Raw genomic sequence first — 12,063 nt, forward strand, 5'->3', positions numbered from 1 at the left:
CATGTCTCAAGCGACAGATCAGGTGGCCTGGTATTCCCATGTCTCTAAGAATTTTCCACAGTTTGTGTGATCCACACAGTCAAAGGATTTGGCGTAGTCAATAAAGCAGAAGTAGATGCTTTTCCGGAACTCTATTGTTTTTTTGATGATCCAACACAAGTTGGCAATTTGATCTCTGGTTCCTCTGCCTTTTCTAAATCCAGCTTGAACATCTACAGGTTCACAGTTCACGTACAGTTGAAGCCTGGCTTGGAGAATTTTGAGCGTTACTTTGCTAGCGTGTGAGATGAGGGCAATTGTGTAGTAGTTAGAACATTTTTCAGCATTACCTTTCTTTGGGGTTGGAATTAAAACTGACCTTTTCCAGTCCTGTGGCCACTGCTGAGTTTTCCAAATTTGCTGACACATTGAGTACAGCATTTTCACAGCATCATCTTTAAGGATTTGAAATAACTCAACTGGATTTCCATCACCTCCACTAGCTTTGTTCCTAATGATGTATCCTAAGGCCCACTTGACTTTGCATTCCATGATGTCTGGCTCTACATGAGTGATCACACCATCGTGATTATCTGGGTCATGAAGATCTTTTTTGTGTAGTTCTTCTGTATATGCTTGCCACCTCTTCTTAATATCTTCTGCTTCTGTTAGGTTCATACCATTTCCGTCCTTCACTGAGCCCATCTTTGCATGAAATGGTACCTTGGTATCTCTAATTTCCTTGAAGAGATCTCTAGTCTTTTCCATTCTATTGTTACCCTCTATTTCTTTGCATTGATCACTGAGGAAGGCTTTCTGATCTCTCCTTGCTATTCTTAGGAACTCTACATTCAAGTGGGTATATCTTTCCTTTTCTCCTTTGCCTTTAGCCTTTCTTCTTTTCACAGATATTTGTAAGGCCTCCTCAGACAACCATTTTGTCTTTTTGCATTTCTTTTTCTTGGGGATTATTTTGGTGACTGCCTCTTCTACAGTGTCACAAACCTCCGTCCTTCAGGCACTCTATCAGATCTCATCCCTTCAATCTATTTGTCACTTCCACTGTATAATTATAAGGGATTTGATTTAGGTGATACCCAAATAGTCTGGAGGTTTTCCCTACTTTCTTCGATTTAAGTCTGAATTTGGCAATGAGTTCATGTCCTGAGACACAGTCAGCTCTTGGTGTTCCTTTTGCTGGCTGTATAGAGATTCTCCATATTTGGCTGCAAAGAATATAATCAATCTGATTTCAGTACTGACCATCTGGTGATGTCCATGTGTAGAGTCTTCTCTTGTGTTGTTGGAAGAGGGTGTTTGCCATGACCAGTGCGTTCTTTGGCAAAACTCTACTAGCCTTTGCCCTGCTTCATTCTGTACTCCAAGGCCAAATTTGCCTGTTACTCTAGGTATCTCTTGACATCCTAATTTTGCATTCCAGTCCCCTTTAATGAAAAGGACATCTATTTTGGCTGTTAGTTCTAGAAGGTCTTGTAGGTCTTCATAGAAGCTCTCTACTTCAGCCTCGTCAGCATTACTGGTTGGGGCATAGACTTGGATTACTGTGTTAATGAATGGTTTGCCTTGGAAACTAACGGAGATCTTTCTGTCGTTTCTGAGATTGCATCCAAGTACTGAATTTCAGACTCTTTATTTGACTATGATGGCTACTCCATTTCTTCTAAGGGATTCTTGCCCACAGTAATAGATATAATGGTCATCTGAGTTAAATTCACCCATTCCAGTCCATTTTAGTTCACTGATTCCTAAAATGTTGATGTTCACTCTTGCCATCTTCTGTTTGACCACTTTTAATTTACCTTGATTAATGGACCTAACTTCCCAGGTTCCTATGCAATATTGCCCTTTACAGCATCAGACTTCATTTCCGTCACCATTACATCCACAACTGGGTGTTGTGTTTTGCTTTGGCTTCATCTTTTCATTCTTTCTGGAATTATTTCTCCACTGATCTCCAGTAGCATATTGGGCACCTTCCGACCTGGAGAGTTCATCTTTCAGTGTCCCATCCTTTTGCCTTTTCATACCGTTCATAGAGTTCTCAAGGCATGAGTACCGAAGTGCTTTCCCAGTCCCTTCCCCAGTGGACCATGTTTTGTCAGAACCCTGTGATTGTGGCTTTCATCTGTCTGCCCTCTGAAGGAGAAGGAAAAGAGGCTTATGGAAGCTTCCTGATGGGAGAGACTGCCTGAGGGAGAACTGGGTTTTGTCCTGATGGGCGGGGCCATGCTCAGTAGATCTTTAATCCAATTTTATATTGATGGAAGTGGATGTGTTCCCTTCCTGGTGTTTGACCTGAGGCCAAACACCTCAGGTGTTTGACCTGAGGCCAAATGGTGGAGTTAATGAAGATAATGGCGACCTCCTTCAAAAGGTCTTGTGCACGCATTGCCACACTCAATGCCTCTGACCCTGCAGCAGGCCACTGCCAACCCACGCCTTCACTGGAGACTCTTGAACACTTACAGGCAGGTCTGGGTCACTCTCTTGCGGCGTCACTGCTCCTTTCTCCTGGGTCCTGGTGTGCACAGGGTTTTGTTTGTGCCCTACAGGAGTCTGCTTTCCCAGTCCTGTGTAAGTTCTGGTGGCTCTAATGTGGGTTAATGGCGACCTCCTCCAAGAAGACTTATGCCCTACCCAGGTCTGTTGCACCCAGAACCCCTGCCCCTGAAGCAGGCCACTGCTGATCCATACCTCCACTCAAGACATTCAAACACAGTTCTGTCTCAGTCTCTATGGGGTCTCTGGGTCCTGGTGTGCACAAGGTTTGAGCCATCCGAGCGTCTCTGGGGGTTATGGGGTTTGATTCTAAACGTATTTTGCCCCTCCTACCATCTTGCTGGAGCTTCTCCTTTGCCCTTGGGTGTGGGGTATCTGTTTTTGGTGAGATCCAACATTCTCCTGTTGATGGTTGTTCAGCAGTGAGCTGTAATTTTAGCACATCCTTCTACTCCATCATCTTGAAACAGCCACCAACTATACTACAACTTAAAAACTCTTCATGTAGCAACATCAACTATACTGAACCTTAAAAATTATTTATGGCAAGACTCACCTGAGATAACGGACATAAATAAAACAACTTAGATAATGGCTGGTATAGAAGAGACAATTGATGGATAAATATTCATTGTGGCCTGATAACTGATCATTCCAAAGAGAAATTAAATCTTTAAACTTTGTTCCTTGGTATTTCACCTCAACCAAATATGAATGACCTAGTTTTAAATAGCAATAACAATTAAAATATTAATTTAAATACATGCCCAAAGTGCCACCCCTTGTGAGTTTGATGTCAGTAGAAATAGTTTGGGCTTGAATGACTCAGATTTGACAAACAGTATCTCTCACAGAAGAGAGAGGTGGGGTCTAATGAAAAATCTTCGTTCCTGTTAGGGCAGAAGCTCTCTTGGGCTCCTGTTCAACTACCCGAAGGGCATGGATAACATTGCCTTGAACTCCAGTCATAGCATTCACATTTCTCATCTAGGATAGGAAAAATGAAGTATTCATGTGTGTATTTTATGTTTATATATTTATAGAAAAAAAATCACCGCATCATACCTACTCATGGAATTCACCACAATCCAAGATAGATAAATATTTTTACCTAAATGTCACTGTCATTTTGCCCACTCCCAAATCTTGTTCTCCAAAGGTAATCATTATCATGGCTCTATAAGTCAATGCTATTCATTCTTTTTCTTAATTTACTTATTTTTAATTGGAGGATAATTGCTTTACAGCTATCAATTCTTGATTCAGCTTTTACATAATGAACAAATTGATTGAAAATAGAACGCACCATGTCAAAGCATGTCCAAAGGACTTGGAAAAAAAGAAGGAGGATGGGGAGGGTGAGAGGCAGGAGGAGGAGGAAAAGAACCTGAAAAAATGAAGATTTCTTTTACTGACATCCCAATCGAAACTGCAGTGTTGTCAAATATCTAATAGAAAAATAACTAAATTCGACTACCTAAAAATACTTTGAAAACTTATAAGAACTCATTGGCAGTAGGAAACCCAAATGAAAATAAAAGGCATAGATTTAACACACTATCAGAATAAGAAAGGATGAGGAAAACAGACTCCTACTACTGGTTGTGATTCATTCAGTTCAGTTCAGTTCAGTCTCTCAGTCATGTCCGACTCTTTGCAACCCCATGGACTGCAACACCCCAGGGTTCGCTGTCCATCACCAACTCCTGAAGCTTGCTCAAACTCATGTCCATTTTTAAACCCACCTTGAACACCTGGGAGTCCTCAGCTGAGGGGGAAAAAAGCGTCTTATCCGTCTTTTGATTCATGAATCCACATCTAGATATACACATTAGAGGTAGGGTGGGGGCGGGGGGCGGGAAGATCCATTACATAACATACTTTATTGAAAAAACAAAGAAAAAGTGAGTAAATTAGTGTCTTTCTAAAGATGTGTTCGCAAGCAGTTAGGCTATATTTTCATGTTTAAAGCAATTTAAATAACTAAACTAGAAAATGGAAGGTTTGGGAAAGGTGGTCAAGATCTATACAGAGTACATTTTGACATAAAGTTGGACAGAGGGCATACTCCTAAGATAGGGAAATGAAGGTATATATTGCTGACCTTGCCAGGTGAAAGCAAGCTCCCTTACTACCCTCCTGTGTCAGTCACCAGGACCACCACACTAACTAACAAATCTCTAGGAAAACATTCTTCCTTGCCTCTGCCTGGCTTCTGGAGACTCCTTGGCACTCCTTCCCCTGCTGCTGCATCACTCCAAACTCTGTCCCATCTTTACATGCCCACCGCCCTGGGTCTTGTCTCTGTATCATTTCCTCTTCTTAGAAGGACACCAGTCTTTGGATGTGCTGCTGCTGCTGCTGCTAAGTCACTTCAGTCATGTCCGACTCTACACCACCCCATAGACGGCAGCCCACCAGGCTCCCCGGTCCCTGGGATTCTCCAGGCAAGAACACTGGAGTGGATTGCCATTTCCTTCTCCAATGCATGCAAGTGAAAAGTGAAAGTGAAATCGGTCAGTCGTGTCCGACTCTTAGCGAACCCATGGACTGCAGCCCACCAGGCTCCTCCATCCATGGGATTTTCCAGGCAAGAGTACTGGAGTGGGGCACCGTTGCCTTCTCCTCTTTGGATGTGGGGCCCACCTAATGCAGCATGGGGCTTCCCAGGTGGCTCAATGGTAAAGAACCTGCCTGCAATGTAGGAGATGTGGATTTGATCTCTGGATCAGGAAGATCCCCTGGACAAAGAAATGGCAACCCACTCCAGTATTCTTGCCTGGGAAATCCAGTGGACAGAGGAGCAGAGGGGCCTACAGTTCCTGGGGTCACAAAAGATTCGGACATGACTGAGCAACTTAACAACAGTGAGCATGACCTCCTTTTAATAATTCATTAAAAAAAAAAAAAAAAAAACCTTAGTTCAGTGATATTTTATGAGTTTCAAGAGAATTTATATTCTGCAGTTGTGATTACAATGTTCTATCTATGCCCAGTAGGTCCGTTTAGCTAATATTTTGAACCAATTCTAACATGTGACTACAATTTTTCTGTTTCTTTTGTTAGTTACTGAATGAGATGAATATCAACCATGATGGATGTTTTTCATTTCTTCTTAACTCTGTCAGTTTCTACTATGTATATTTTTAACATATTAGTCACATAAAATTTAAACTTTCCAGATATGCACTTGGATTGAACATTTTCCTTAATAAACATCCTTTTATAAGAATTTTTTCTCCTGAAATCCTTTTTGTCTAATGATTATTGAGATATAGCTGCCTTGTTCTTATTTTTAGAATATTTATGATACTACTTTTTCTGCTTTTTATTTTCATACTTTCTATATTTTAATGTTACACACATATCACCTTTATACTTTGGTTTGGGATTCTGTCCAGGATTTAAATGTTTTGTTTTTACAGACACATTTACTCAACCTGCACTGAAGGAAGGGCCACATGTGACTTAGAGAGGGCTGTGTCATTTCCACAGGCACAGGGTCCTGCACATCACCCTTCATCACACCAACATACCAGGATGAAGCAGAGGAAGAAGGCAGGCTGTGGGCCAGGAGGACACACCTGCAGTCCTGGGGAAGCCTTTCCAAAGAGGGCCACTGGGTCGCTCTAAGTTAACTTGCTTCCTGTTGGATGAACCCCAGTACTCCTGGAGGGAGATCGGGCTTCCTGTCTCCTCTGTTTGGGCTGAGAGGTATCAGAGGAAGTTTGGCCACAGGACTGCATCTTCCTGGGATCCGGGGAGTTGGGAGTCCCAGTGCACTTAGAGGCCAAGTAACAGCTAATTGGCCATTTGAGGCCAAGAGGCCCAGCTGCACCACACGGAGAGCATCTTCCCAGTAGAGTGACTTAAAGATGCAGATGCCATGAATACTAGCCAGCTCAGGGGACAGGACAAGGAGGAACAGGTGAGTTGAGTCCACCCCACTTCCTACTTGTACCAAGACTAAAGACCCGAGTGTTTCCTGCATCAACTTGGAGTACCTGGCCTGCCTCTCACTGTGACCCCAGGTGCCTTCCTCTGAAACCTTTCCAATCACACTTCATTGCACAGAAAGCTATACCTGAACAGGCTGGAGAGTCCTCTGTACCAACTCATTATCATCAGCACACCCCTGGGTCAGGAGCCCTGTCAACCCTGGGAGCAAAAGGTCCTTGGTGAGTCATGCCCCTTCTGACATCACAGGAGCAGTTCAGTCATCACTTAACAGGGTGTGGGTCAGCATCACTGATAGATGAGTCCTGAGAGCCTGAAGCCTGATCAACACTCTCCCCCCACCCACCTACTACTATGAGCCGGGGTCAGTTATGGCAGAGGTCGGAAATTTAAAGCGAGTAGAAATAATAAGGGGTCTCATATAAATGCAGGCTTTAATCTAATTCCTGAGATTCTATATTTCTGACAATCTCCAGGTGATGCTGGTGCTGTAGGAGCAACAAGTTTACCTGAAGGACTCAAGTGTAGTTAATACAAATGGAGGCTTACAGACATCAGTAGACTTTTTGCTTTATCTGGGAAGGTACATCTCAGGCTCAGCTCACAAGTAGGTTTACTGAAGTTGCAACCATAAGCCCATTGAGTCATTTCAATAACTCAAGGCAATGTGTGAGTTTGTTTTCTCAGAAACCAAGCTCGGTTTCTGAGGTAAACATGTCAATCTCTACTCATGGGCTTCCTCAGACATCCTAGGAGTCACTGTTGTGATGATCAAAGGCCCCTGAGGTGGACAAACTGTCCTGGAAACAGAACAGAAACCCCAGGGGAAATAGAAGCAAGACAGCTGGCCTGGGGTGGTGGGGAGAAGATGGTCACTGTGGTCACAGTGAATCTATTGTGTGTATGGCCAGGGAGTGAACAGAATGGACAGCAAAAGTTTGGCCATGATGACTGCGACTGTTTGCACAGGACAGAGGTGGGAGGCAAGGGTGGGTGGCCATGGAGTGTAAGGCAGACCACCAACTCTGCTTTTAGCACCAGCTTCAAACACATATTATATTAAACCCTGCCTGAGCATCCAGGCCAGACTGTCCCCTCTGCCATCATGTGAGAGTTGGAGTCAAGTCTGCCAGAAGAGGAAAACTGGACAATCTACATGGTCATCTACGTTCTGTTTTGTTGGAAAGAATGAACTCTCTCAGACCACCTTCTAAGAAAACTTAAGGTTGAGGGAACTTCAGGGTCATCAGTCCTCTATAGGCACCACTGACCACCCATCCTCTGCCCACACACCCCCACTCCCAGGCTAGCACTGTGATGCTGCAGGTATGACCTCTAGAAAACATGAAAGAGCTCTAAAATTGTCTTCCACCCTCTTATTAATCCTCTTTGTCTTCCTAGGAGGCACTATGGCTCTGTATTCATCTTCCTTCACCAGTCCTTCTCATTTAGGATAGATCTTCCCCCAAGAATTCGTCTGGCCATTACGGAGCTGGTTCCCATGTCCCACGTGAGTGTAGTGGTCAGCTCTGCTCAGGAAAGTGCTAGGCTGTGACAGGGACAGGAAGAAGCACCTTATGGAAGATCCAAAGGGTGCAGATGTGACAGTGTTGAAAGTGAAAGTATCAGTCGCTGAGTCGTGTCCGACTCTTTGTGACCCCATAGACTGTAGCCTGCCAGGCTCCTCTGTCCATGGAATTCTTCAGGCAAGAATGCTGGAGTGGGTAGCCATTCCCTCCTCCAGGGGATCTTCCTGAACCAGGGATTGTACTCAGGTATCCTACATTGCAGGCAGATTCCTTACTGTCTGAGCCACCAATGTTAATGGTTCCCATTGTTCAAAGTAATCAAGCCCTCCTGGTGTGCCAAGGAGCCAGATGCATGGAGTAAGGACAAAGAGATGACATACCCATGTGCTGAATGTGTGAAAGTGTCTGTCTTGCTCCATCTGTGGCCATAGAGCTGGGCTGCGCCCTGTCCACAGATTGTCCAGTATCTGGAAATTGCAAGAAAGAACCTTTAAAATATCAAAGATGCAGAGATCTCTAACAATGGTTGCCATCAACGTCCCAGCTCAGTGACAAAGATGCCAAGTTAAATCTCAGGGCCTGCAGGAGAGACAGGCAAAGCACCACACTAGCCTGGTGATGGCAGGGCCCTGATATGCTTGTAGACTAGCCTGGGGATAGAACTATCATTGAGTAACATCCTGATGGCAAGACGTGTTTAACACTTTCTGAAATTAAAGAATGAGTTAAAAAAAAAAAAAGGGAAAGTGAAGTCACTCAGTCACGTCTGACTCTGCGACCCCATGGACTATAGCCTACCAGGCTCCTCCATCCATAGCATTTTCCAGGCAAGAATACTGGAGTCGGGCGCCATTTCCTTCAGGGGCAAAAATGCAGGATAAGATATCAGAGAAGGTTCAGAAATGGCACAGCTCAGGATCAAACCCATGGGAAGGGAGAACATGTCCTTTAAAGCAAGGACAAGGAGATGGAAGCCATTCTTACACAGTAGACTCTCAGCTTGACATGACCCCTGGAACCATCTCATAGCAAACACTCAGAGTCTCCCACAGAGTGAGTGTTTCAAGCATACTTTGTTGCTGTTTAGTGGCTTGGTTGTGTGTGACTCTTTGTGACCCCATGACTGTAAATCTCCAAGCTCCTCTGTCCATGAGTTCTCCCAGGTAAGAATACCTGAGTGGGTTGCCATTTCTTCTCCAGGGGATCTTCCCAACCCAGGGATCGAACCTGAGTCTCCTGCCTTGCAGGCAGAGTCTTTACCTCTCAGCCACCAAGGAAGCCCTCCAAGCACACTTAGATATTAGTAAATGAGAGGAAATGTTTGCCATTTCAGGTCAGTCTGAGTTCATCAGGAGACGAACAGGGCAGCTGGTGGTCTGTTGGTCAGTGGACTGTAAGGCCTTGAAGTGTTTATCTTTTCCAAGAAAGTGTCCCCTTGTGACTTTGACCTGCTCCCTCTCACTGCATCTCAGCTGCTCTCTGCTGTCTGCCGCTTGTTGCTCAGGTGAGAGCCATGTCACCTCAAGGCAATGGAAACCTCTTGGTGATGTCTTTGCAGGAGTTTGTGCTGGATGGATTTGAGGGTGGTCCACAGACCCAGGCCCTGCTCTTTGCTCTGTTCCTGGCCCTGTATGTGGTGGCCGTCCTGGGGAACATCACCATGATGGTGGTCATCACCCTGGATGCCCGTCTGCACTCTCCAATGTACTTCTTCCTCAAGAACCTCTCCTTTGTGGACCTGTGTTACTCATCTGTCATCGCCCCCAAGGCCCTGGTCAACTTCCTGTCCTCCTCCAAGGTCATCACCTTTGAGGGATGTATCATTCAATTTTTCTTTTTTGCCCTACTGGGCACCACAGAGGCATTACTCCTGGCCATGATGGCCTATGACCGCTTTGTGGCCGTCTGCAGCCCCCTACACTGCCCCATCACCATGTGCCCCTCAGTGTGTGCCCGCCTGGTGCTGGTCTCCTACTGTGGAGGCTGCCTCAACTCCATCCTGCAGGCCAGCTTCACATTCACTCTCCCGTTCTGCAGCTCCAACCACATCGACCACTTCTTCTGTGATGTGCCGCCTCTGCTCAAGCTTGCCTGTGCTGACACTACCATCAATGAGCTGGTCATGTTTGGCCTCTGTGGCCTCATCATCGTGGGCACCACACTTGTGGTCCTCGTCTCCTATGGCTACATCACAGTGACCATCCTGAGGATGCACTCAAGAGGAGGGAGACACAAGCTCTTCTCCACCTGTGGCTCCCACATGACAGCCGTATCCCTTTTTTATGAGACCCTTTTTGTCATGTATGCTCAGCCAGGAGCTGTGGAGTCCATGGAGCAGGGCAAGGTGGTCTCTGCCATCTACACCCTGGTCACCCCGATGCTCAACCCCCTCATCTACAGTCTGAGAAACAAGGACGTGAAGGATGCCTTGTGGAGACTGGGGCAGAGACACACAGCCACGTGAAGGATGATGGCCCAAGAGACAGTGTCCTGAGAACAAGAGAAGATGGCTTCATGGAAGGGACTGGATTTGGTTTGAAAAATTCATCCCCATTTATCTAACCCACTCTTTCGTCCAGTGTTACATTCTACTGTTTATGAAGCAATGATGCTCCACAAACTGCAAGTGTGAGAAATAAAGATAGATAAGGCTTCTTCATTCCCACTAGAGAACTAATGACCCATGTTACCCAAGACCTTAGTCTTGAAATCTGAAAAGCACAGTGGGCAGAGTGATTAGCAGAGAGTCTTTGAAACAGCATGTGTGTCCCAAGTTCAACTTCCTCTGGTGCAGGTATTAAACGACGCAAACTCTGATGCCTCTTTTTCCTTCATTCCTAAATCTATGTAATTATGTGCTCAGCAATCTCCCTGGACCACCTAGAAGAGGGCCTAGGACACTTGGCCTTGCCCCTTTCCTGGTGATGGGCTGGGTCACCAGAGCCAATTAAGAGTTAGGAAGACCATGCTTGCCCACGATCCTGCATGTGCCTTCTCTTCTTCCACCTCCGCCTTCTGTTCACTGGTGCTGCCACCCAACAAGGCAGCAGGGAGCACCTGTGCCCCTGCTTCAGAGGCTCCTAGTGCTCCCTGTCCTGGGTTCTCCCCTCAGACAGAGGCTGGGAGCCCTAGAGAGACAGCGTGGATACCCAAAGTTCAACTGACACTTTATACCACCCAGCCTGGCAGGTGACACTTTCCCATTTGTGATCCTTCGTCAGCACAGACATCTCTGAATAAGGACGAAGGTCCTGGTAGCTGCAGCTGAGAGCAGGTGAGGAAAGGGAAGGTGCACTTTCTTGTAGAGAGCATAGTTCCTTGCTCTCTCTCACACTCCGTGGGAGCCTGGTCCCTTAAGCTTGAGCCACATGTTCAGAGCTTCATCGTCATGCTCCATGGAACTCAACACACAGTCTGGACTCAGAACCCAGTGGCCTCCTTATGGCATCTTCTTTTGGAAGAGTCATCCACTCCCATGGTCACTACCAGGAGGTTCTCCTCTGGACACAAGGGTGGTCTGTCCCTAGTAGGGTCGGTCGGGACTGGCCCTGCCTCTCTGGTCACAGCTCTCCATCTTCTCTCTTTGCTCAGGAGGACTGTGGGAAGGGGCTCACACCCTGTCATCAGGCTGCCACTCACCGTTGCTCAGTTGGGACCTACTCAGAGGCCTCTACCCTATTCTTGTTCTCATTGTCTCATATTTGGGCTCCAAACTTAATTCTAAGTCTTCCATAGATTACTGTATTCTCTTGATATAATGATGCAAGTCTTTGAAAAGTTCCCCTAGTTTTCAGGAGCAAGATGACATGTCTCATGATTGTTTCATGCTGTATTATTCTATCTCCTATTTTCCTTTCTTCCTCTCTTTTGTCTCTTCTCTCCTCCTCCTTTTCTCCCTTTCTTTCTTTCTTCCTTCTTTCTTTTCCTTTCCTTTCTTTCTAATCTCTCTCTTTCCCTCACCTATCTCTCTCTTTCATTTTATTGTTTTCCATTCCATGAAATTTCAGAATTATCTTGGGTCTTCTACCATCTTAATTTAAATTTCTAAAGGAAATAGAAAACTGCAATCTTTTTATAC

General features: G+C 45.5%; 1 protein-coding gene across 1 annotated transcript; it reads left to right on the forward strand.

The window, feature by feature from the left end:
• Positions 1-9,498: 9,498 nt before the first annotated feature.
• Positions 9,499-10,637, forward strand: LOC147374827 (olfactory receptor 9S13-like). The gene has a single exon (XM_086394023.1). It carries the CDS (start codon positions 9,499-9,501, stop codon positions 10,447-10,449), a length of 951 nt encoding a protein of 316 aa, XP_086250149.1. The 3' UTR covers positions 10,450-10,637.
• Positions 10,638-12,063: the final 1,426 nt, after the last annotated feature.

The sequence above is a fragment of the Bos grunniens genome, chromosome 3, assembly GCF_055505025.1.
Source record: "Bos grunniens cultivar Pamir isolate PY7600 chromosome 3, Bosgru_T2T1.0, whole genome shotgun sequence".
NCBI classification, from domain to species: Eukaryota; Metazoa; Chordata; class Mammalia; order Artiodactyla; family Bovidae; genus Bos; species Bos grunniens.